This window comes from Phoxinus phoxinus (assembly GCF_949152265.1).
Source record: "Phoxinus phoxinus genome assembly, chromosome: 21".
Lineage (NCBI taxonomy): Eukaryota > Metazoa > Chordata > Actinopteri > Cypriniformes > Leuciscidae > Phoxinus > Phoxinus phoxinus.
Window position 1 is genome coordinate 18,233,695 of NC_136896.1, and position 27,667 is coordinate 18,261,361.

The window sequence follows — 27,667 nt, forward strand, 5'->3', positions numbered from 1 at the left end:
ACTTAAGTACAACAACTTATTATAGATCAGGCTTATGTCTATAATATATTTTTTTAACCTAATGATTTATAAACCTGATTCATTTTGGGACCTTTGACACCAAACATTTGATAAGAAACTTAACAAAGGCTGCTGATGCACAGTGACATTATACATAACATATATCAATGGTAGCCTATAACCTTCTTTTGAAAAAAAATATTGTTATATCACTGGGTGATAATACAATGCCAAATTGTGCCATAGATAGGCTACAGAATAATGAAGTGAATACACACAAAATAAGGCTACATGCCATATGACAGTTTGTGACAAATGGTTGGTCAGACTGAATCATAGTAATAAAAGATTAAAGTCACATAATCAAGTGTTTGTAATTATGTTTTTTTTTTTTTATCTAGAGCACCTAACGAACTTTGCCCCTCTTATGAGATTGTGCCGCTATCAGATCAGTCTAGCTAAATCACTATAAAAACTGTGACAGACAACATCATATATTATTTAGCCTAACTTTTATATTTCTTTTTGGTATTGAGAGCTGAATCAGAGAGGCATTATAATGTTTTTAATGTAGTAACAGACTAAATATCGCTGTTGACGAAACCATTGGTCATATAATGAAAGGCTAAAACATAATGAAATAGACTATTGTAAATTTTGACCAAAGTTCAAAGCATCATTCATAACAGTGAAGTCTGACTTACTGGAAAATTAAATTGTCCTGTTGCTAAGTCACTGACTCCACTTACCTGAAGTCCAACCCATTCTTTACCTATGCCATATAAAGAACATAAAGTACAGCCATTATGCACCTGTTTTGATTGAGATGTATGGGAAACCTGGTTCAGACTGTAATTTATACATTTGATAGCTTGTAATAGAAGAAATGTGCACAAAAAAAGAAAGAAAAATAATTATTTCCAATCAATAAACGAAGTATACGTTCTCCCACAACATGACATCTACTTGTACAAGCTCATAAAACAAAGCCGTTTATACTGTACTTTATGTTTGATAACTTTTTTTTCCACTAAGGAATACAATCATGAAAATAAGAATAAAGTTTAATTTTTCTGTAGGTATACCAGTATGGTCCTTTGTCCGTTTTATACAGTGTCATAACATTTTTTTTACAGTTGAACAAGATCTGACCCAAACTGATATAAATGTCAAGTCAGTTCACACACTCCCATATTTATGGTCCCCAGTAAAGTCTTGCCCAGAAGAACTGATGTTTACTCATGTTACAAATTCATCACATTTGACAACATCCGATAACAGGACATGGTTTTTCCATTTCAGATGAATAAATGGTAAATCACTTGTTTTGGTCTGATACGCATAGGCCTACCTTTTTGCTGCAACAAAAGAATTTGTGCCAAGGGGCCTTTATAAAAGACCGGCTAGTTTGCTGCCTCCTGGTGGTACAGAACAGATAAAGATTCAGTAAATATGGCAATCTACTTGTTGCATTGACAGCTACAGACGAAATTTTTTGTTCTATATATAGTATATTTAGGTAAACTCAAATATTTGTATTTTTATGCAACTGTGTGTGAATTGCCATTGGAATTGAATTGAGTAAATGGTGTATATGAATTAAAAGTTTGGCATATAACAACTACATTTTATAATATAATGTAGTGTACATTGCTTTAATAAATCTAATTCAAATTTTTTGTTTTAATATTTAGATTTTAAAGAAAAATATAACTAAATTAGCACTTCTAACTATTTGTCAGCTAATTATTATCCTCATTTCTTACCTTAATGTCATTTCATTTTTGGCCAACAAAATAGATAAATAGCTACATAATTTACTGTAATATAAATAACTTTTTAATTGGCCTTATACACACCCTTTTTCTCTTATCTATAAGCTCAGTAAAAAAAAACTTCACATTCTCACATTACTAAGAGCTGAGAAAACATCCCAGAATGAAAACATTCACTTCCATTTCCTGTCTTGACATCAGCTGCCCTTACGTTACTTCACTACCCTTATCTGGACAAATATGTTAAAATATATAGATTTTTTTATAACAAAAAGTTTTTATTGGCTTACCTAATCATTTATAAAGTCATCTGACACGTACAGCCCTGTGACAAATGAGACTGAAGTCGGGGACATATATGCTACAAACATTTGGTGCAATAGTGATCAGAAGAAAGCCATAAAAACAACTTCATATCATGCATATCAGAAACAAAAAGAAAACAAAAACATTTTTAGTGTTTTTGTACATTATTGTAAACAAAGTCTCTCTAGAAATCATATCAGAAGAACACATGGCAAGTAACAAAAACAAGGGGGAAACGAGACATTTCATGAAATTCTAGGATAATTCTACAATGAAACACTGCTTGGCATCACCGCTTAACAGAAGAAAAAAAAAAAAAGTACATTTGTATTCCAAGAAGCTTTAACTGTAAACACAGGCGGCATTAAATGATTATACACATACTACAATATTTCCACTACATGAAACATGTCCCTGGTTTCTCATTTTTACAATGATATGAGGTATATTAAGGTCAATCCTATTCTTCACGCCACTCTTTTATCCTTATTTTTTTCATTTCATTCTATAAAAGCATGGAACGAGTTTGGAGTGCAGCATTCAAACTTTGTTCTTGATAGCATCGCACCCATGGCATTTCTCTGGGACAGGTTTACGTAAAAGGCAGGGAAACATGGCAAGACCACCGAAAGGCCTCACACAGGACAGTCTTGCTGCATGGGCCAAAAACCAGGAAGACAAAGCAGCCCACCACTCTTTCAAAAGGACATCAAAAATTGCATTGGGAAGATGGGTGGGAAGAAAACACCTCGTCTCAACATGAAGTCTTCACCTAATTCACTGCTCATTTAAAAACAAAAACACCACAGGTTAAGGTCCTTTACTTCTGATTCATTAGGTTCTTCTTAGGTTCTCCTCCCTCCAAATATTTATAAGGGAAGCTTGCAATTGTGTCAGGCATTTAATTCAAAACCACACTATAAGAGGTAGAACTCCAAATGATGCTGCTTAGCCCAAGTCAAACAGTCATGATACTTAACACCTTCAGCACAAAAATGCTTCGGAGTAGCCCACAACTATAAAAAAAAAAAGTGTCATTCATGTCTAATTAAACAGTGTTTTCAATTAAAGGAACAACATATCACCTATACCCTCCAATGAATATTCAAAAATGCCCTTTGTCATAGCAAATCTGCCATTCCCTCCCCCAAAAAAAAAAAAATCACAGCTTTCTTCATCAAAAATAATAGTTTTACGTGTCCTGAATCTGAATTCTTGCTTTCAGTGGTTTATAAAAGTGCTTATTTGATTCCTTGAGAGATCAAAGTGATGTCAGCTGACAAAAAGTAACGTTTAAAGAAGGGGATAAGAATCACTGCTCACCCTGAGACATTAGTTATGCAAATTCCATGTAGCTACAAATAAATATCTACATACCCAAGAATGTTTGTATCTGCCTACTTGACTACCAGTATGTTTTTTTTTATTTATTTTTTAAACATGGCCCTTAGGGATGAAAGTGTTTTCACATTGATATTAGAAGTACCATAAACTTTACAAATGCACAAGAAGTGGAAAGAGTCACCAGTGTCATACCACTGAACACGCAGTTTCCCGATTGGCTTTGTCTTTTTCTTCAAGGAATTTCGAAAACAAAAAGCGTCACTGTCATTTAAAAAAGTACACCTGTAAAAAAAAGGGCGCTAACACACCCTGTTTAAAAAAAGTTACTGCTTTTTCCTGAGTAATACTTTAGATCATTGTAACAGACAATACATTTTTTTGCCATTGAATACTGGGCCACTCCCTGACATCTGTTATTATTGTAAATCATCTTCCATTATTAACTTAATCTTACAACTGGACTATGATTGCTAAGACATACAAGGTTTCTGAAAAAGTCCTTCGCTAGCCTAGCCTCTAATATCGCTGGAAATTTCCTTTAATTCTAGCCTTACATCCACTACACTAATAAAACAAAAAGACTAAACATTAAAAAACATGAAAAATTGCATTTGAGGTCTTGTAGACCTTCCCTGGTAATGTCTTCTATTGACATTTAATGGCAGTGTAATAATTAAAGTTTTACTCAGCGAGGAGAGGGACGCATTAGAAACAATCCTCATCCCACATAACAGGGTCAGGTGAGCTCCCTTAACCTTTACCTGTAGCTTTGGCTTGTGGGGGTTTTGGATCCTGAGCTAATCGGCTCGTTGACATCTGCTAAGAGACTAGTATACCCTGAGAATTCAGTCCGCTGTATCCTGTGGTCGACCTCTGTGACGCCCACTCGCGGGTCGCCGCCGTAACCTAATGGGGTTCGGCAACCAGACTTGAACTGAGAGCCAAAGGCTTGGGCGAAGTTCTCTATCTGGTAGGTGGAACGCATGTCCACTTCCTTAGACGGATCCAGGGCAGCGAGGTCAGGATAGACAGAGCCATTAGATGAGCTGCCACCGGTGCCGTTCCCGTTGTTGCTGCCATTGACCGAAGATCTGCCGTCCTTGGTCTGCTGGTCTTTCTGGCTGCCATTGGTCAGCTCCTGAGTTACGAGAGTGTATTGTGGCGAGTGCTGCTTCTCCAGCTGGTCGGTGAGCTCTTGAGATGGAGTAAGCTGCTGGTGAGGGACTGGCTCCAGACTGCTGAGATGAAAGGCCTGCTGGGAGGATGGTGAGGCATGGGAGGGTGACGGAGAACCCACCAGCATACCAAAATGGGACTTGCTTAGGGATGTTGAAGAGGAAGGTGCAAGAGGGGAGGAAACGGGCTGTCCAAATCCACAATCCAGTGGCGAGGTGGTGTAGATGTTCTTTTCAGGGAAGAGTGCGCTAACAGGGCTGCTGCTAGATGAGAGGAGGTTTGGGAAGGGTCCAGACGGGCCCAAAATGAAACTACTGCTATGGCTGGTTCTCTCCAGGGTCTGGAGCAAGAACTTGGAGTACTCGTTCATTACCCCACTCTTGTCTCCAGAGCCAGGAGATCCCTCATCCTGGCCCAGTTCAGAAGTGGTGGAGGCAGGCTGCAATTCCACATGGTGTGAATCTTGCAGATCAAATGTCACATCGTGGTGAGAGCCATCGGATTTGTGGCTGTAGTGGTCCAACAGGCTCTGCAGCACCTCATCTGGGATCCCTGATTTGTCATGCTTGTCAACGCTTACCAAAGGCGAGGTGTCAAGCAAGGCTAGTGTTGGTTCTCCTATGCCACCTTGGATGACCGTCGGCTGCGGAAGGTGGACAGAGCTGAAGTCAGCTGCCGCACTGCTGTTTGCAGCATGCAGGTAGCGTCTTTTTTTCAAAAACTGCATTGCATCGTCGTAGTTGCTGCTGGTACCTCCTTGTTTGGGGCCACCGGAGGTTTGGAGGAGGCTGAGACCATCCATACTTCCGGCTCCAGACAGGTCCATAGAGCCTTGCTTCTGCGCCAGCAGCTTCTGCTCATGGTTGACCTCCTCCATAGAAACCTGACCCTTATCCATTCCCTTGTGGCCACCTTTCTTAAAGACAAGCTTGGGTGTGCGTCCATGCTGGTGGTCCATGCTAGTCTCAGCCAGAGCCCCTGAAGAAGATGCCCCTGAGCCACTGGGCATGTCCAAAGTGTAGTCATGTGGGCCGAGTCCTCGTGCCATCTGCACTCCTCCTCCCGCAGCTGCTCCTTTCTTCCTTCGCCGCTCTCCTCCATCATTGCAACTTTTGGACTTGCCCCTCTTGCGTGGTGTGGCGCTGGTGTTTCCCTGAGTGAGTAAGTAGCTGCCTTGTCCCACGTCCTCGTCTCCAAGGTCCAGCATCCCTGGGTCCAGACCTTTCTTTATGGCTTCTCCACAGGTTCTCTTGTGCTTCAGTAATCGATCCGTCCTTGAGAAATACTATGGAGCAAAAAAGAAAGGGTTCCTGATGCTCATTATTTTGTCCAAAAAAATTAACTTATTCAAAAGTACATAAAAAAATGCAATTCATACATAAAATGACATATCTTCGATGATGAGCATATGTTAATTCACACTAGGGCTGGGCGATAAAACGGTATCGGTATTTATCGACGGTACACCATTGCCGGTAACCGCTCTTAATCAAGCGACACTGCTACTACACAGCGCTAAGAGATCCAGTAAAGAAAGCACTTGAATTCGCCACTGAAGTAATAACAATCGCTGCGAGATCGAGTGAGAAGCATTCAAATTTCTCCGTAATTAACGGATCAAACAACGCTGACGTGGAAACCAGGAGAAACATTGTGCCATGAATGAACTAGTTATAGGCTTTAAGTCCACAGAACAGCAACCTTCACCATGGATTTAATGTAGTAACACTAACTGTATCCATGGAGGTTTGGCAGAAATAGCCAAATGCTTTCAAGTACGTCACATCTTTTTCCAGCACTTCAAAATTAAAATGATCATATATATTTAAACGTTATTTTTAATGTGATGACCAAATCATTATTTGTTCATCCTACAATGATTATCCCCATTTATAAAACTAAAAGTTTCAAAATGTAGGAAAACTCAACTCACAAAAAAAACCTTTTCACAATATTCTAATTTTGAATTTGGGGTTTTCATAAGCTGTAACCCAGAATCATCAAAATTATGACAAATAAAAACAAATAATGGCTTGAAATCTCTCACTTTGCATGTAATGAGTATATATAATATATTAGTTTCACTTTTGAATTACTGAAATAAATGAACTTTTACACAATATTCAAATTTTTCGAGATACATGATATGAAACATTATATTGTGATAATTTTTTTTAGCTATATCGCACAGCCCTAACTCACACTTTTGAATTAAAATTCAAATCAGATTTTTCAGACCTGACTTGCAATTCTTGAAAGTAAACCATTAAAGTCCGCGTGAACCGTAAGTTGCAAACAACTTTTCTCCAGTGTTGTGACGTATTTTCAAGTGAAACGGAATATTGAACAGAGGGCAGGGTTTTACTTTAGCGCTCCTCCTTTCCATCTCTGCTCATAGCAGACTAACGGTTTGAGGAAAGTGGTTAAGAGTTTTCATCTAAATCGACAACATGTATGTTAGACCCTATACCGACTAGGCTACTAATAGATCCTCTTCTTAATATCATTCATTCGTTTTTGTCTCTAGGATACGTACCAAAAACCTTTAAGCTGGCTATGATTAAACTGCTTGTTAAAAAAAAAACGCAACTTGACCCTACAGAATTAGTCAATTACAGGCCGATCTCGAATCTGCCTTTTCTGTCAAAGATATTAGAAAAAGCAGTATCCTCACAACTGTGTTCCTTTCTAGAAAGAAATTATATCTGTGAGGATTTTCAGTCCGGATTTAGACCATACCATAGTACCGAGACAGCTCTCTTCAGAGTCACAAATGATTTGCTCTTATCATCCGATCGTGGTTGTATCTCTCTATTGGTGTTACTCGATCTTAGTGCTGCATTTGACACACCATTTGACCTCAAACTTCTTTTAAATAGACTCAAACATTATGTTGGCATTAGTGGAATTGCATTAGCATGGTTTAAATCAAACTTATCTGACCGTTATCAGTTTGTAGCAGTAAATGAAGAGATGTCTTATCAATCACAAGTTTAGTATGGCGTACCACAAGGCTCAGTACTAGGACCGCTGCTGTTCACTTTGTACATGCTACCATTAGGAGATATCATTAGGAAACATGGAATTAGCTTTCACGGTTATGCCGACGATACTCAGCTGTATATTTCTTCAAAACCTAACGAAACCTACCAATTCACAAAATTAACGGAATGCATAGCCGATATAAAAATTGGATGACTAGTAATTTCCTACAACTTAATTCTGAAAAAAAACCCCCAGAGATTCTAATTATTGGACAAAAAACTTCCACACGTAATAACCTAGAATACTGTCTAACACTTGATGGCTTCTCAGTTAAGTCTTTGTCGTCGGTTAAGAACCTGGGTATGCTCTTTGATACCAATCTTTCATTTGAAAGTCACGTGTCTAGTATCTGTAAAACCACATTCTTCCATCTTAAAAATATATTGACAAATGTGGAACAATTAGTTAATGCGTTAATGACCTCAATTATTGTAATGCTCTACTGGGTGGTTGCCCTGCACGCTTAATAAACAAACTACAGCTAGTTCAAAACACAGCAGCTTGAGTCCTTACCGGAATCAGGAAGTATGACCATATTAGCCAAGTTCTGCGTTGGCTCCCTATTAAACATCACATACATTTTTAAATATTGCTGATTACTTACAAAGCAATAAATGGTTTAGCTCTGCAGTACTTGAGCGAGCTCTTAACGCATTATAATCCTCCTTCACGTCTATTGCAATCTCAAAATTCCGGCCAGTTAATAATACCTAGAATATCTACTGGCTGCAGGCGGTAGATCCTTTTCCTATTTAGCACCAAAACTTTGGAACAGTCTTCCTACCATTGTCCAGGAAGCAGACACACTCTGTCAGTTCAAAGCTAGATTAAAGACATCTCTCTGACCTAGCATTCACATAACGCATTATAGACTTCTATAACTCAATGTTAGGCTGCATAGATTAGGTCAGCCAGAACTGGGAACACCTTCCAGAAATCCTGATGTACTCGTTACATCATAAGAAGAAGAATGGTATCTACGTTAATTTTAGTGTCTTTGGTTATCCCAAGGTTTTCCCGCAGCCTGCCGGATCCAGGCCGTATCCAGATCTGACGAAGGACCTTCGCCTGGACCCGATGACAACGCAGTGCTGAAGTGCCAACTAGTCTCTCCCCTGTGAAAGATCCCTTTACCACTCTACAGATAAAGCGTTGTCGGGATAATTTCGGTTTCGCGTATCTACCCCGAAGTGATAAAATTCCGTATAAAAATTAAGGCCAGACAAGTAGTTTGTTAAGGCTTGGTTTGTAGGGAATTACAAACCTACGCACATATATTCAAATGCGCATAACTATAGAATTACCGTATTTTCTTTTTTTTTTTCATAGTTTGGCTGGTCCTGCGACTTAGTCAGGTGCGACTTATATATCAAAATGAATTCATACTGACTGAGATGAACCAAGAGAAAACATTGCCATCTACAGCCGCGAGAGGGCGCTCTAGTTGGCGGAGTTGTTCAGAAGCGACACAGAGGAAGAGTTCAGTGTATTCAGTGTTGTGGAATGAGATCGCGGGAGATTGGTGAACTTGCTTACCGGTAACTTGTTGGACTCGCTGGCTAATGTTAATTAGCATATTCAGCCTCCCAGGTATATATTCTTTATGCTATTGTGTAGGGTTTCCCGTAGAAATGTGTTAGTTAAGGTTGTGGGGTGTGGTTTGTCAGAAAAAAAAAGCTGATATCGCTCATATAAACGTTTTTGACAACGTAGTTAAGGCTGCAGGCGTGTGTTGCTTAGGCTGCCGTCTTAGTTCCAAAGTGCTGCGGGAAACCCTGTGTTACGTTAACATGCCGGACACCTGATCAGCCTGTTGTTCTGTGTGCTATTGTGTAGTTGAATAACTTGCCTTTCCAGATTAAATGTCTGTTCTTGGTCTTGGATTTTGTGAAATAAATTTCTAAATAAATGCGACATATGTTTTTTTCCTCTTCATGACATTTTTTTACTGATGCGACTTATAGTCCGGAAAATACAGTCATTCTTAATGCGCACGTGAGCGCCATCAGCGTTTCTCACAGGTTCGCGTTTAAAGTCTGTGTAGAGAGAACGATGTCGTCTTAACGGTCTCTAATTTAATAACTAATGATCGTTGAGATGGAAGTGAATCAATCAAAACTGACTTTAGCTGGAAAATATCTTTATTCAAGAACCGCTATAAGGTCAAAACAATCTCTGTTACCTTAAATTATCCGTTTATTACTGTAAAGCGGGGTGGTGGTGGCGCAATGGATAAGACAAATGCCTTTGGTGTGAGAGACCCGGGTTCGAATCCACTGTGAGACACCAATGTGTCCCTGAGCAAGACACTTAACCCCTAGTTGCTCCAGAGGCGTGCGACCTCTGACATATATAGCAATTGTAAGTCGCTTTGGATAAAAGCGTCAGCTAAATTAATAAATGTAAATGTAAATGTAAAGCCGCTTTGAAACAATCTACATTGTTAAAAGCACTATATAAATGAAGATGACTTGACTTGACTTTTCAACTTTAGCCATCAAACTGACATCATCAGAAAAGGAACGCCATTCCAGACTGGAAGTAACTTTTCAGATTTTGATTAAAGATTACCACGGCAAACCATTTTTTTCTGTGTATTAACTTGCATGGATTAATTGTTCACCACAAGACTAATAATATGCGCTAACAAAGTAAATAGGCTCAATTTTGATTTCATGTCAACTAAGTCGTTTGGCATACCTTATAATTCTTTCTTATAAACGGGGGGGGGGGGGGGGGGGGGTATTAAACCATATCACTGCATATCAATATTTAATGTATGTATATGCAGTATATGCAAGATAATCTGTAAAATAATAATTACGATTATTACACACTTGTGTCGTGTGCATGTCAAAACCATAAGAAAGAGTACAATTTTAAGAACCCAGAACATGTGTCCACCTTATTTTTAACATAAAATCGGTTGTGACCATTTGTAACATGAATGTGCAAGGGTTCCCAGTGTTATCCACTTCCAGTTGTTTTAGCTGAACAAAAACAGTGTTATGCTGCTTGATGTCGCAAACTGGAATTTAACAATAGTTTTACTGTTGACTGCTCTTTGTTATTCTTTTGGCTTACCCTATAATTTATCTACAGCGGAAAATGAATGGGAGGTTTGAACATTCACAAGAAATAGCTTACTTCTGCATTGAAAAATAAGGTGGCTTAAAACAATTTCTTATTATTTGTCATCGAGTCAAAAAGCATTTTCTGTTAGGACTTACCTGTAGACATGTATCACATTTATATGGCTTTTCTCCACTGTGTGTTCTTTTGTGTCTCTCCATGTGGTACTTCTGAATAAAGCGCATGTTGCACTGGTCACAGCTGAACGGTTTCTCCCCTGTTGAGGAAGAAAAAAAAAAATCTCAGCACCATCATAATATTTGTTTTTGACAAGTATAAGACAAAAGTAAACTGACTCACCACTGTGGATTTTCTCATGCCGCTGCAGCAGATACTTCTGTATGAAGCTCATATTACACTGACTGCATCTGAAAGGCCTCTCACCTGTACAATAAAAAATAATTCACATTCATGTTGTTCACCAAAATATCCCATGAACGCTGTTTGAGTCTGAATCTTAAATTGGGAGTAAAAGCTGCTCACCTGTGTGAATGAGCACATGTCTGCGCAGATGATAAGAACTGCGGAAGGCTGCATTGCAGTGCTCGCATATGTGCGGTTTAGAGTTGGGAGAGAGGGGCCCAGAATCCCCATCCAGCATGAGTGACTAAAACAGCAAGTAGACACAAATTAAAACTTATCCATGTATTAACTTTGTGTGTAATAAAATAAACTCAGCCTTTTGTTATACATTCAATATGCATCTTGATATTTATGAATTTGTTCTGAAATATTTATCTACCAGGATTTTAATGACATTTAAATCATAGACACTATTAAAAAAAATCTCCACCTTGGCACCTAGGTTACATTTGTACATAACATATCATTATCATTATACACATACCTATATTAAATATATTGTAAAAACTAGGTGCATTTGTTATGTTTTAAGTAAATGTTAAATCAAAAGTTGATACATAAATTTACACTTCTTCAGAAGTCAAATACATTTCTGGTTTTGGCATACACTGTCATACCAAAGCATCTAAAAAATAATGTGCATGATCAATCCACAATGTTTGCATTTCAAAATCCTACAAACTATGAAAGCTTTAAAAGGATAGTTTATTTCATTAATTACTCACCATCATAGCGTTCCAAAACCCGTAAGACTTTCGTTCATCTTCGGATTAAGATCCGAATTAAAATCTTTTTAACGCAATCTGAAAGCTTTCTGTCCCTCAATAGACAGCTACGCAACTGACACTTTGACCCTTACAAAGTTCATAAAGAGATCGTAAAACTAATTTAGTCCTAATTTTGGAGTGTTTAGTACAAAAGTTTCTGAAGAGACTATCACTTTATATGATAAACATTTTGAATTTAGGCTTTTATTCACATACATACATTCATCAAATCACACATCATCAGTTGTGGTAAACGGAAACTCAAGAATGTTCGTGCGAGAACTAATGAGGTTCATTCTCATTTGTTATGCAGCACTTTTGAGCTTCGCAAAATAGGTTTGTTCTCACGCGTCAAGCAGGTTCAGTTGAGCTTCTTTTATGTTCGCTGATCAATGTTTATATATGAATTAAAGCCTAAATCCAATCTGTTCGCGATTGTCATCGATCTCTTTATGAGCCTTTTGAAGCATCAAAGTGTCAGTTGCGTAGCTGTCTATGGAGGGAGAGAAAGCTCTCAGATTTCATAAAAAAAAACATCTTCATTTGTGTTCCGAAGATGAACGACGGTCTTACGGCTTTGGAACGACATGAGGGTTTTTGGGTGAACCATGCCTTTAAAGTATCATCATGAAACACCCTTGTTTTAGCACTGGTCGTTCACACCTCAGAATTGAAAAAGACTCAAGAAATGGGAGTGTAAAGCAGGATAGTATAGGGTGGGAAGAGGGGAGAAAACCAATAAAATACCTGCAACACACTCATTATACAGACAAATTAATATTAAAATGTGTAGAAAAAAAAAAACCCAGCCCTATGACAACAAACTCACAAATCTTTGATTCACTTCCGTCGCAACGATCGTTAGTTATTAAATTAGAGGCCGTTCTCTCTACACCGTTCTCTCTACACAGACTTTAAACGCGAACAGACTACTAACAACTATAATGAACAAATCAAATATGTTTTGATAAATTATTCTTAGAAGTATCAACAAATCAGCATTATAGTAGAGCTACTGGTCTGAAAAATGAGGAAGAACATTTAAAAGGTCTAATATTTATCATCTTTACGCGCACTATAAACTCAGAACAAAGGGCACTAATCAGTTTAACAGAAATAATAAAAGGCATAGTTGTTTTTGACCATTCTTCGTTGAATATTCAGTCTAAATCATTGTCTTCTGTGTATCAGAATAATCCATTGTGTCATTGCGTTCATGATTAGACGAGTAGCTGTACCAGTGTCATTATTTGCTAATTACACCTATACATTTCATTTGAAGAAGCCATGATAAAATATGTGTGCATAGAATACACAACGCTGGTTCCTGTTTGGGGCATTACAGATATATGGAATGTGTCCGTAATAAGTTAAACGCGCTGGTCAGTCCAGAAATGAACTGAGATCCACACTGCGAGTGTTGTTAAACTCATCGCAGCGTTCCGTGCAGAAACTGCTCTCATACATGATGCGCTGCATGTGTGGTTACATATTAAATATCGTTACAGCCATTTTTACCATGTGGTAGGCAAACTCCAACTCTGACTGCATCATGGGGGAAATGCAAACAACACTTTTGTGTTACTGTACTGAGGAAACTACACTTATGATAAGTGTCTAAACGCAAAGCTAAACAGGTAGAGGTGAACTAACAGCGCCGAGACGTTTGTTTTGTGACTAGGGCTGGGTATCGATTCAAATTTCAAGAATCGATTCGATTCCGATTCTCAAGATCTTGAATCGATTATTATTCGATTCGATCCGATCTTATATTTTTAAAATCAAAAGTTTTAACTGTTCATGAACAATCAAGTGTTTGTATTAAATAACATTCACAAACATACATTAATGTTGTAAAAATGTATTGTTCACTCAATGTGTTGTTAGATAAGGCATTAATGTTAATGAATGGTATCTTAATGTAGTGTTACCAACTAAACAGGAGATAAAACGTGTTTTATTTGACTTGACTGTCCTTTTATTTAATCCAAAACTGCGTTCATATTTAAAAGGCCTTTTAAACTAGATACAACCGCACACGATACTAGAGGTCGACCGATTCATCGGTTTTGCCGATTAATCGGCACCGATTGTTGACTGGTGGAACTATCGTTATCGGCAAAAATATATACCGATAGTTTTTCCTGGTTGCGTCCATTGCTGGAGCGGCTGAGAAGCGCGCGCTGTCATTCATTACACAGTGTAAGAGCTGAGAAGGGTCTGCTGGCATCATGCAGTACAAGAGCGACCTCTAGAGGTGTAATAAAAACTATCGCCTCGTGTTGTTTATTTCGACACGTGATTCTGCGTGCTGCACTGAGAGCACATGCTGCGTGGAGAGCGCTGACATCAGATGCGCGTTTAAAGCACCGACAGCTCAAATGTATGTATACAGTACATTTTGTCATATCATTATAAAGTGATTCATTTGTTGACTAAATGCTGCATTAGTAGAGAAAGAACAGCACAACAGTATGTTTGTTTGCCTTCGAGGCTGAGAGGACGCTAACATTAGTAGTAGGCTACCTCAAGCGGTTAAAACACTGACAAACATAAACGTAAGTCCGACCCGAATGTTTAATGTCACAATTGTTACCTCTATTTGCATTTAGTTCATATCCAGCTGGTCACTTTTATGCATTAAATTTGCAGAGAAGTTGCATATTTAAAGCTAGAGACGTAAGCAAACTGATGTTCATACAGCCGACAGAAACATAAACGAATCAGAAAAGCATTCGATTTCGGGTTTTTTTTTTTATCTTCACATTTTAATACAAATTTTGTTACTTTTTTATTAATTAAGTTGGCTTGAAAAGAACAGTTAAATAGTTACATTTTGAATGTAACTGGTTTTATTTGTTATTTAGAGTATTACTTTTTGTTTCAGTTTGAATGAATGTCTTTTATTGACTTAAATATTTATTCACATTTATATATTTATTTTATTTAGCATGTTTTCATGGTTCAATACAGTTTTTTTTTATATATATATAATAAAGTTCAGCACTGTTTTACTTGGAGTGTTATGTTTGTTTTTATCCAGTATCAATTTTAAAAACTATCGGTTCATTAATCGGTTATCGGCAAGTATGGCCCAACCTAGCTATCGTTATCGGTAAAATCCACTATCGGTCGACCTCTACACGATACCACTTTAGGGGCCGTTCACATATCGCGTTTTATGCGCGTGCAAATTCAGTGAGAAGCACTTCAATGCATCTCAACAGGTCATGTGACAAACCAGCGGCCTTTCCGTAACAACATGGAAAGTTCGGCCGAACAGCGGATCATAGCTGTACAGGGCAGCTTTTTATTTCTCATCTCAATGAATATATCTAGTAGTAAAGCTAAAGCAAGGGCTAGAAATCAATTAATTATTTGATGATACATCCTCGTCATCATGGAGAGCGCAGTTTGCACCGCTTTCTCCTCTCCACAAGCGCGTGCTTTCCCGTTGCGTCTGCCGTTGCTATGCAACCATGAACAGAGGCGCGCCTGGAAAACGAATTTGCACGCGCATAAAACGGCTCTTTACTCCTTTCTGGTCAACAAGAGGATTCAGAGAAACCGCATTAGCAGCGCTGCCGGTCGCCATGTCTCAGTGTGTTTATGGGGAAAATGTAGGCCTGTTATTAAATCGATTCTCTGAGTTACGGATCGATCTTTAGAAATTAATATGAAAATCGATTCAGAATTGGTGAATCGATTTTTTCAACACAGCCCTATTTGTGACTTGAATTTTTCTCTATAATGTGATCTCATGCATAATACGGTAATGTGTAGTAATGTGGAGAAAAGCTCAGAAACCGATGACATAAGACACGTGCTCTCCAGCCACGGCAGCCAATCACTCATAATTAACACATAATTAACACATAAACGTAGGGCTGACTTCTAATAGTCGAGGATTCGACGATTCGATTCGGAGAGGTCTGATTCGACTATGAACCTCATGGTCGAATAGTAGGGAAATGTTATCAGAGCCGCTGCTATCCATTTTGGTGCCCTAAGCATAATTGCATAATTTATTTATGATGCCCCCTACCCCGAGAAACTTCGTCTTCATGAGGAACACGCGCGCTGTCTCTTGCTCTCTCTCCCTCTCTGCCGTGCACGCGCTACGCGGTTTGGAGCACAGTCTCTGTCTCGCGGGCACGCTCGCTCTAGATTCCGGAGATTTTAACTAATTCGCGGGCATCAGTGAGCCACTATCAATATGCGGGAGACTCCCAGAACTTCCTTTGGGATGTCTGTATTTCTATACTGAAATAATATCGCCATTATAATTATTGATTTTTCATTAGGCTATTTTTTTGGTGCCCCTTCACCCAGGGGCGCAACTACCCAGTGTCAGAGGGGTATGCAGCAACAAATTAGGCGCCCCCCACCCCCCAAACAAACAAACAAACAAACAAACAAACAAACAACAACAACAAAAAAAAGAAAAAAAAGTGTCCAATGTAATGAGTGAGGAACGAGTGAGAGTTAACATATATCATAAGTACAAAATTGCTATTTATTAATCAAATTGAACTCTGTCCCTCTAGGGGGGTAAGAAAATGTTGTGCTTTTTAATGTTAAATTCATCAATCTGGTGCACTTTGAGAGTTCAAAATTAAAAGCTCCAACCCATATTCAGTGTGCAAATTAAACAAAAAAAATGCAAACCTCTTTTAGTTACAGTGTCTGTCTACATTACACTACATAATAATAGTTATAATATTAATCCCATGATAGTAATAGCCATATATTGTAAAACAAATGCACTGAAAAATAAAGGAAACTTTCATAATTATTTTTGTACTAATTTCTATACTTCACAATAAAGATGTGATTGGGTCAGCCCAATGTCAATCAAGAAAAGAACCAATGGGCCGCTGATCTACGTGTTTCATGAAAAATGTCAGAAAAAAAACCTAACACTGACTTTTTTTTTTTGACCAATGGATTACACCGGCACTAACCCAACATCGCCAATTAATTAAAAAACAAAACAAAAAACGAACGGGTCTCCGATGTAGCAGCTACGAGTTTTATGGGCTGTTAAGACAAAAAAAAAAAAGTAGGCCTATTAGATGTATCGGCCCAAAAAGGACCGGGAATCTCCCGGTAGCCCCGATGGCCAGTAGGCTATGCGTGGACGTCACACTTTAAATCCTACCTGTTGCCTTTCACCATCACTTATATAGCTGCTGTCTCATCAATTGACATGCCATCTCCCTTTTCAGTCTTTCTTTTTCTATCTTTAGCCCCGACAGCTTTTTTACTTTATCCGACAACTCTACTCGTACCTGCTCGCTCAGCGCCCACAGCGCCCCCGCCCGCTCGCGATATTACCCCCCCCCCCTCTACTAATTCAAAATATGATGGAATCTTATGAGGGCGCCAACTGTAGCCAGTTAGTCCTCTAGAGGGTTATATAACATTGAGGAAATGCAGAAATTATTTAGAAACGCACAACAGCAGCTCACAAATAGAAATTGTAATTTTAAAAAAATTATAAAATATATATTTTTTACCATCGCTTTGGCGCCCTCGCTGGTTTTGCGCCCCTATGCGCCGCATATAGCGCATACCCACTTTTTGCGCCACTGCCTTCACCTCAGCTCTTGGTACGCACAGCGCGTGATGCGCGTGGTGGGAGCGGCGGCACTGAGTGTTATGTAACCAATGAGCAGCAGTTGTTGTTGCTCCATGTGCACTTTCTGAAGCCCATTCGATTATAACTTATATTAGGCCTGTTTATTTTCATTGTTGTGTAATTGTTTTTATTTATTCAGGCAGGCTTATTGTATTTTGAAAAATGTTTATGACATTTTGGACTAGTGCCAGGCTGTTGCGCTAAGTTTAATTTTATTTATTTATTTTATCCCGATTCCCGAGTGTGAACTGTGAATTAAAAGCCAAGAAATAGGTTCCTAAGTGAGAGATAAAGGCATGTTTTGGCACGTTGTTGTTTTTGAAGACAATTAGTTCCTATTTTATGTGAACTTTTCTGATGTTTGATATATGCGTGATATGTTTTGTTCATCTGGCTTTAAATGCTATCTAAAGTATCTAAATGCTATCTAGCTGCTATCTAAAAAAAAAAAAAACTATCAGTTTGACTATCAGTCGACTACGGCAAAATCTAACGAATCAGATTCGACTATGAAAATCCTTAGTCGAAACCAGCCCTAAAACGTACTTTCATGACTTTGGTTCAACTTTACTTCTTAAACCAGAAGAATGAAATGGCCCCCAAAAAATGCCCCTTTTTACAAGATGTCAAATAAGTCTCTGACGTCCCCAGAGTGTGTATATGTAAAGGTTTAGCTCAAAATACCCCATAGATAATTTTATAGAGCATGTTAAAATGGACACATTTTGTGTGTGTCCCTTTAAATGCAAATGAGCTGCTGCTCCCAGCCCCCTTTGGGAGGGCAGAGCTTCAAGAGCTCATGCTCCGGTGGTGTCAGGACTAGAGTGGTCAACTCTGTACTCGGTACTGAAATTTTTAAAAATGTGACAATACCAGCATTTCCCTGTAGCATTTTGAGCACTGTTGAATAGATTCTTAAAGGACAAGTTCAGTATTTTACACTTCAAGCCCTTTTTTCAGATCGTTTCTGATGAAATAGAATGGTTAAGATTAAAATTTGGACACATGCTGCTGGCCCAAGAATTTTCGGTTTCCCCCCCCACCTCCACAATGGCTGCATAGGTGCACTGGAATATCCTTCCTAAAACGCATTAAATTGTGTTTACAAAGACGTGAAACTCACCGAGTGGTCAGGGGTGTTCACTGATATGCTCACACAAAAATCGCTGCAAAAGATGCTTTCCAACAGGTTTTATCTTGACTTGTATTGGATGTGCTGTGAGGTACGATAAAACCTGTTGGAAAGCATCTTTTTCAGTGATTTTTGTGTGAGCATATCAGTGAACACCCCTGACCCCTCGGTGAGTTTCACGTCTTTGTAAACGAAAGTTTAATGCGTTTTAGGAAGGATTATTCCAGTGCACCTATGCAGCCATTGTGGAGGTGGGGGGAAAACGAAAGTAACCGAAAATTCTCGGGCCAGCAGCACATGTCCAAATTTTAATCTTAACCGTTCTATTTCATCAGAAACGATCTGAAAACAGGGCTTTAAAGGATAATTCCGGTATTTAACACCTTGAGTCTATATTGTAGTTTGTTTTGGATGAACAAGAGTGGTGGACAACATTTTTTTGACAATGGTTCCTCTCTTGAGTTTTTGACTATAATAGAATTGGCCATGGACCCATTTTACATTGGAGTCAATGGGCATGTCTGAAAATGTCATTAAAACAGCCAATAATGTTCGTTTACAAAACTGTTAAACTCACCGAGTGGTTAGTGGTGTTCGTTGATGATTATAAACAATATATCGTCGCAATATATGATTCCAATCCGTTTATTTTGCTATAGTAGAACTATTTTTTCAGACACTTCACAACCGTGTAACTTCCACTCAATATTTGAATCTGAAGCGTTAGCACACTCCCGACCACTTGATGGCGATAACCGATGTTTATGTCTCGCGGGACACTCACGGTCACAGTCGAGTTCAACTTCATATTGCACTGGTCAGTGGTCACGTCTTTCAATATTTTCAAGGTTTTGTTTGTTTATTTCGCTTACTCTCCCGGAGCACAGTTGCTCTGCTCGCTAGCCTTATGAGAAACGGAAGCGAGCAAAAAGACTACATCGACCAAATGTAAAATGCCCCCTTTCCATTTTCGGTAGCGCATTTATATTAACGAGCACTCAGTCCTTCAACAGAATTCAATGGGATTTTACAAAATGACGAATAAAACACGACAGAAACTGTATTTCGCAACACTTTTTGTTTCTGGAACATCAACTAACATCACTAATCACTCGGTGAGTTGCACAGTTTTGAAAACTAATGTTAAAGGTTGTTTTAATGACATTTTCGGACATGCCCATTGACTCCAATGTTAAATGGGTCCATGGCCAATTCTTTTATAGTCAAAAACTCAAGAGAGGAACCATTGTCAAAAAAATGTTGTCCACCACTCTTGTTCATCCAAAACAAACTACAATATAGACTCAATTATCCTTTAAGTGTAAAATAGCAAACTTGTCCTTTAAACACCTCTGATTGGCCATTGTGTTGATGAACTCAACATGTACCTCTGTGATTGGCTACAATGATCAACCTAAAAACATGTTGTCTTTTAAAACGTCTTTTACGGCCAATCAGAAGCATTTAAGAATCCGTTCAACAGTGTCAAAATGCTGGTATTGTCACATTTTTTAAATTTCAGTAGCGGTCAGTAGTAGGGATGGGTACCGAAACCCGGTATTAAACGGACCCCGGTGCTTAATTATGAAAGACCGCAGGATCGATAAGCTCGGACGTTATCGGTTCTGCTGTCGGTAATGGAGAAAGAGATTATCTTGCAAATTGAATCTCCCCAGCCACTTCTATATATAATAATATTGTACCATTTGTCTGTGATGCATTTTTGCTAAAGAGAGAGAGAGAGAGAGAGAGAGAGAGAGAGTGTGTGTGTGTGTGTGTGTGTGTGTGTGTGTGTGTGTGTGTGTGTGTGTGTGTGTGTGTGTGTGTGTGTGTGTGTGTGTGTGTGTGTGTGTGTGTGTGTGTGTGTGTGTGTGTGTGTGTGTGTGTGTGTGTGTGTGTGTGTGTGTGTGTGTGTGTGTGTGTGTGTGTGTGTGAGAGAGGAGCTTTCACGCGGAGCCACGGCGCGCACAACACAACAGCCCTGCTTAATGAGTGACGATGAGGACAGAAACTAAACATTCAAACGTATGTTTACACTTTAGATCTTTGATATTAAACTAATTTTATTTTAGATTTTGGCTTCCAATGATTATAAAAAATAAGATATTTGAGGTAAACCATTAAAAACTAACCACATAGCGCAACTTCCTTCCCATTCACAGCGGACATCATTTCACCCTAAAACCCAAACGTAACATCAGAATCTTCACGATCAGTGATTGTTGTAAAATGCAGTCTCTAAGGTTGCTAAATTACGGGACGTGTTTGATAATAAAAAGTTATTAAAAGCACCAAAATCGATGCAATAGACGCTGTTTCAAAGGTGGCGCGCTCCGAAACACACCGCAACGAGACAAGCAACGTAGCCTATACTTTGGGCTTTGTGTTCGCGTCTAAACGATCAAATATACACAAATATATGTAAAAATGGCTGTCTTGGAGATTCACTTAAACAGTTTATTTACTTAAATACAGTTTATGTCTTAAATGGGCATAATAGTTGGGAGAAAATATGACGTGTAATGATTAGATCCGCATTTGGTCTTAAAGGAACACTCCAGTTTTTTTCATTTTCCAACTTCCCTAGAGTTAAACAGTTGAGTTTTACGGTTTTATCGAATCCATTCAGCTGATCTCTGGGTCTGGCGGTAGCACTTTTAGCATAGATAATTGAATCTGATAAGACCGTTAGCATCTCTGTCAAAAAAAATGACCAAAAAATTTTAAATATTTTTCCTATTTAAAACTTGACTCTTCTGTAGTTACATTGTGTACTACGACCAACAGAAAATGAAAAGTTGCGATTTTCTAGGCCAATATGAATAGGAACTATACTCTCATTCCTGCGTAATAATCAAGGAACTGTGCTGCTGCATGGGTGCAGCAGACGTAATGATATTACGCAGCGCCTGAAAATAGTCCCCAGCTCGGTAAGTGACTGGAAATTACGTGCGTAATATAGGGTGACCATCTGTCCCGCTTTGAGTTGTACCGCGCAGCATTTTCACCCCTGGTCCCGCACGTCGCATATTGAGAAAATGTCCCGCATTTTCATCAGTCTGTTGGTTTTTAATTATCATATTATGAAAACGTGCATGAGTTATTTTGCCTTTTTATGGAAGCATTTTATTTATTCTTTTTGCGGCGTAGTTTTTAACAGCGCTTCGTCAGAAGTACAAATACAACAGCCGTTTTTTAAATCCTAGCCAATGGTTGAAAAGAAAGGAGCAAACACGGTCACTATAGGTTGTGACGGCTGTCAATCAAAATGTGGACCAGTGATTCGTTCCATGTGTTCCCTGTCAGAAAACAAATGGATAATTCTGTAAATTTTTATTTAACAGAATTTATCAACTTGTTGCCTGCTGTGGTTGTTTTAATTCACATCCTTTCTAAAAAAATATAAAAGTTTTTGGTTTAATATATTCTTAATATATAAGCCTGTCAATGATCTAATTTCATGTTGTTTTATATATTCATTGTTTATTTTGTTGGATTGGTCAGAACTGTTTCAAAAATAGTGATCTGCATGCAGAGGCGCCGCAATAGGGCAGGCAAGCCAGGCAATTGGCAATTTTTCCAGACATATTATCATTAGCCTGCTTTTGCGGCAAGATTTATGCATGCGCTTGAGCGCGGAATAGGCTATATTCCTCCATGCACCAGTATTTAAGCAGAAATGAATATAAACGTGAGATTAGCTGACTAATTGCTTAAATGAATGACTTCTTGTCGACTAGAAAAATCTTTAGTCTATGGCAACTCTAATCAATACATTTAGGCTAGTTGACATTTATTTAATTCGTAATTCTAGTATCCAGCTCTTTACATTGAATTAGTTGAGTTAATAATTTGTTAATGAACTAATAATAAAACAAAGATTAAATTAAGATGCTAACTATATATTTCTATATAGCATTGCTTGTTCCACCACAAAAGAGTGACAATCCGTTACACATTTGAAGATTTACTGTATCTTGAAGATTGTTGTATTGCATTGTATCTTCTGTTATAAAGATGAAGATTGACATTTCATACTTTTTGAATTTTGTATAATTATACCTTTAGGTAATAAAGACATAAACAAAAATGTTTTATATTATTATAAAACATATATAAAATACATAAAAAGGGCCTCATTGATTAATTTTGCCTGGGGCCCCCACTCAGTGTTGGTTCGCCTCTGTCTGCATGATGCCTGCTGCCTTTGGGCTCAGTGATGTTGAATTTAAATGACATGTAAAATAAAGACATGTTATGTTACATTCTGATGTAATGGTGTCTTCTGAAAGGGACTAAAGAACAAATTATTTTTATCAGCTGAAAGGCAGAATACAAATGTTTTTTATTTGATGGTGGACACCCTAGCGTAATATCATTGCGCGTGCTGCACCCATGATACGGCAGCACAGTTACTTGATTATTACGCAAGAATGAGAGTATATATCAGGCTAAAATACTTTCTCGTTTGCCGTCAACATTCAGCAAATGCGCATCTACATCATTTAGACAAATCTCTGAATATCTAATAAAAATTTAATTTCACAAACCTTGCAGATGTAATAGAATCCAGCTGTTGTGAAGTGTGCATTTGTAGCCTGCATAAACGTGTTACTGCAAGTGACGGTCGTTTGTGAAGTAGTGAAGTGATTGAATGCAAACAGAAGAACAGCTTCACAGGAGAGGCGATCGAAAAACTTTAAATTCTTCATTTTAAAATATGCTGTGCTAGATCCAGTTGCCCACTGTGTCATATTCATATAGTTTTCACTGTGTTCTTTATGTAAAATTAGCGTTATATATCTTGTCTTTATTTGAAAAAAAAAAATATTATTACCAGTATGCACGAAATTAACAGATTACTGAGTGCCCTGTTGCAGTATACTTTCTTTTTATTCACATATTCATATATTTTTAAACAATTACTAAGTGAAAAATACTGTAATAGGATTGCAGATTCAAGAAGTTGCCATCTAAAGTATAAGCATGTTTATTGTAAAGATTTGTTTTCTAATTTATTTCTAATTTATTAAATATTGATTCAAATTATATATTATTATGACCACGTCCTGGCTGAACATGAGCGTTTCTTGGGCTGAGACATCTTAATGAACGATCGAGCCCAGCAGCGACTGGAACAGGAAAAGTATGAAATACATACATAAAAATATCGGCTTTATATCGGCCATCAACCACCCTGCGCTCTAAGATATCGGCATCGGCCATCAAAAAAACAATATTGGACGACCACTAATCAAAACAGCATGTCTAATGAAACTGCTCTAGTTGAATGGGGATTTAAAAAAAAGATATGATAATAAGTATATATATAAAATAATAAGTAATATGAATGAGTATTTTTATTATTGTAGGGTGATGCCAACACACATTTATGTCCAAGCGGATTTTGCATAATGGGGACCTTTAATAATAAACAATGACTGCTATTGTTGTTTTCATTTATGTGCATCCTGTTCATATCGGTTAACAGTTTTAGGGATGTGTGACCCTTTAAATGATACGGTGACTAATGAAAAGGCATACACACCTTTGCAGAGTCCCCTTGTTTCCTTCTGGCTTTGCTCTCTGATCCTTCTCCATTTGCTCTTCTTCCTCTTCTAGGCCCAGATTCTTTTGGGTCTTTCCCCAGTCTTCCAGAAAACTGCTAATGAAGCAAAGAAAAACAGCTCAAAATAAAAACCACAAAGATAGTACAGTATGGAGTGTACCATGTATTGATATAACTCCTTATTTATTATATAGACATACGTTGCTAAGGCTTAGGTCATGCAAAAGTATATTCTGGTGGTTGCCAAGCGACATGTCCAGCATATCAGTGCTTTTTCCTCCTGGTGTCCCGGTTCCCGTTGCATACATTGGGAGGCGGTAGTCCAACTCGCTGAGCTTCTCCTGTTTGATACCCATACTGTGGAGAAAGCCACCACCATGGTCAGGAGAGTCACGCTCCTTCTTAAGGATCATCTCCTGGGGAAGATCCGCCATGGAGGTTTGTGAAGTCAGGCGTGTGAAGCTGGTCACTGGAGGTAAATGGCTGAACATGATCATGCTGGGGGGGAAGTTGGGGTCCATGCCTCCGTTCCGTAAAAACTCATTGCCTAGCTTGTCCTGGATAATACTCATGCTTGGGTCTTCCAAAGGGCAAAGTTCATTGATGAAATATGCTATGAACACAAGAAAATATGAGATTGATTAGGACATTAATGTAGTAGCTTAATTCATTAACTACTGAGTAGTTAAGTATATATATATATATATATATATATATATATATATATATATATATATAAAGTTTAGTAGTATATAATATGCAATGCATTTTCTTAATTATTCCTGGTCCATAAATGAAATTTATTTCAGTTACTACACTGGCTGGTGATTCAGGGAATTGTGCAAATTGTGTTCATTACATAACGTCATGTGATTAGGCTAGGCCAATTGTAATTGTAATGCAGCTTTTTATGACAAAGCATAATCAGATATTGTCTCTGCTGCATTGGTTTGCTATACCACCAGAGACATCGTATCTTTAAAATCAAGGTTATAATTTATTTGCAGGTCATTGACAATTTAAGACCTCTTAAAGGTCAAAGACTCCAGAGCTTCTGACTGAAGCAGTTGAGATGAAAGCTATATATAAAATAAACTCACCAATTATATCAGTGCCTTCAACTATCATTGTTATCACTTTAAAAAAAAAACGTTATCTTAGCAAGCGTTTTATATTGCATTTAATTTCTTTCTTACTAAATTGGCAGGAATATTTGAAATATGCAAGGTCTAAATGTGAATATGGGGTACATTTCTATAATCAGTTTCGTCAAGGCTGTCTAAAATGTAATAGTAAGGAGATGATGGAGATTACTCACAGTGTTAGGATCATTTAAAAAATAATAGCTTTAGTTTTGATTATAAGGTTAAAAAAAGCACAAGTTCAAGGAAATGTAACGTATATAAACAACCCCTGTGAAGATCCAAACCAGTCCTTTTTGATAATCTGTTAGCTAACCTTAGCATCATTAGATTAGAGATACTTGCTTAAAAAAAGACGACTATTAAACTCTGTTTTCGGAAACACATAGGAAATTGTTTAACGTTAGTAAATAATTAAAACTCCTTTAATATGAGATGTATCGTCTTTTCAGAAAATAAAACACGGTCCAAGCTACGAGTCTGCTGGTTGCCGCAGCATTGTTCTCTATTGTGATCAGCTAACGTTAATGGATAGCTACTTAATCTTATTGATATGGCCCAGTCTTTTAATACAAGTGATATTATAAATTAAAGCAAGTTTAGGTGCAGTGATGCTTTAATTTCACATCGTTTATAAGTTTACTTCCTACTTTTCAGAGTTAAACCGAGTCCAAATGTAATCTTTTATCAAATCCGGCTAATCTAGTCGTTCATCACAATTACCTAACACATCTCGGTCTAAATGACTCCATTAGCAGCTAACGGCTAACTAACGCTAACGAGTGAACCGTGAGAACTTCACGTCCCAAGATTTTAAACAAACTCGCGTGTGTACATATACATTTCCACAGGAATACATACGAAAGACAAAGCTTAAAAACACAACCAAAGTGAAGCGTTTTATTGAACCAAGTGATTGAACGGGGCTAGCCAACAATAGCATGCAGATGAAAGAGCTACTGCTAACAGCCCATCTCCACACCGCACGCTTTACTGCGCTAGCATTACAACAAACGAAACATGATACACTGAGAATCGGGATCTTCCAGGGTAGCTGCTACAGTTTCTTTGATAATACCTGCAGCGTTGTAATTATGCCGCCTCTCTCGTTCTTGTCCTGTACATGAGTGTGATATATAATGACCATTCATCCATTCGTCACCATCACTAATTATAGCCACACACAGTAACACAATCCGCCGAAAATATTCGGCGATAAATGCGATGTAAAGAGCACGCAGAGACTGATATGCATGTAAGTTACGCCTGCAAGGGTAGATAAAATGTTTATGCTAAAAGCGCTTCTAATCGCCACAGAATCTTGCAGCAGAAACAATGATGCTCGGCGCTGAAATGCATCTCTCGCTTGAGCGACTGTGATTTCAGTCGTGCGGGACCCCTCATCTTTAACATTACAACCTCGGGCACAAATAAATGGTACAAACGCAATCCCACTTACTTGTTCATGACCACGGCCGACTCGCAGCGTTCAAATTAATCCCGGCGTTCGATTCTTTGAGTTATTTTACAGCCAAAATATTGTTCTCTTGCAGCTGTTGGCCTCTTCCATGTTGTGCCGACGCTGGGAATTATGGGTTGAGCGGACGGGTCGTGAGAGGAGACAGACGGATACAGGCAGGACTAGTCAAGTAGGGGGCCACTATGCAAATGAAGATTGTGCCTGAGCATCTGCGACTTTGTCCTACGTGTGAATTAGTTCTTTACATAATAGCTGGCACATTTTTGTTTATTATTAGCCTGCCTATTTCTCAAATAAGGCTATATGTGTATAATAGCCTACAGACAGATATCTATCTATCTATCTATCTATCTATCTATCTATCTATCTATCTATCTATCTATCTATCTATCTATCTATCTATCTATCTATCTATCTATCTATCTATCTATCTATCTATCTATCTATCTATCTATCTATCTATCTATGATCCTTCAGACTCACTCTTAACTAATTTTAGTCATTCATTTTGTTGTTGCTTTATCTGGCTTAGGCTAAATCAATGTCATCGTGCCATTTGTTTTGTTAAACATGTGCAAGGGCATCTATTGTTCAGATTTGAATAAGGATATGAGGGACACAATTTAATTTAATCATGCAGCAATCTTGTATTAACTAATTGGATATAACTTACTTAAAAGAAAACACAATAAGAAGTAAATGAAAATAAATAAATAAATAAATAGCTTTTCAGAATTATATTTGTTTTGTAAAATATTTTTATTTCAAACTTCATTGAGGCCCATGTTTTGTTAA

The 27,667-nt window shown here is 38.0% G+C and overlaps 1 protein-coding gene across 3 annotated transcripts; it reads right to left on the reverse strand.

Annotated features, from left to right (window-relative positions):
- Window positions 1-2,039: 2,039 nt before the first annotated feature.
- Window positions 2,040-27,089, reverse strand: znf281b (zinc finger protein 281b). 3 transcript variants are annotated; one of them, XM_079596244.1, is made up of 7 exons: window positions 26,852-27,089; window positions 24,451-24,863; window positions 24,230-24,346; window positions 11,262-11,385; window positions 11,079-11,162; window positions 10,877-10,995; window positions 2,040-5,886 (listed from the first exon to the last, which is right to left on the reverse strand). In XM_079596244.1, exons 2-7 carry the CDS (start codon window positions 24,820-24,822, stop codon window positions 4,183-4,185), a joined length of 2,520 nt encoding a protein of 839 aa, XP_079452370.1. In that variant the 5' UTR covers window positions 24,823-24,863; window positions 26,852-27,089; the 3' UTR covers window positions 2,040-4,182. The 3 variants fall into 3 exon arrangements, with proteins under 3 accessions (XP_079452370.1, XP_079452368.1, XP_079452369.1); XM_079596242.1 differs by lacking the exon at window positions 26,852-27,089 and adding an exon at window positions 26,471-26,794 and having other exon boundaries at window positions 2,046-5,886; XM_079596243.1 differs by lacking the exon at window positions 26,852-27,089 and adding an exon at window positions 26,471-26,667 and having other exon boundaries at window positions 2,046-5,886; window positions 24,230-24,343.
- Window positions 27,090-27,667: the final 578 nt, after the last annotated feature.

What these genes read in the sequence shown, in the direction of transcription:
- znf281b (XM_079596242.1), bottom strand. Translation starts at nt 26,543, where the DNA reads ATGAATGGTCATTATATATCACACTCATGTACAGGACAAGAACGAGAG. An exon ending in GCATGAGAAAATCCACAGTG is followed by an intron (nt 10,996 to 11,078) that starts GTGAGTCAGTTT and finishes CTTCCTCAACAG; the next exon opens with GGGAGAAACCGTTCAGCTGT. An exon ending in AATGTGATACATGTCTACAG is followed by an intron (nt 5,887 to 10,876) that starts GTAAGTCCTAAC and finishes TTTGCTCCATAG; the next exon opens with TATTTCTCAAGGACGGATCG.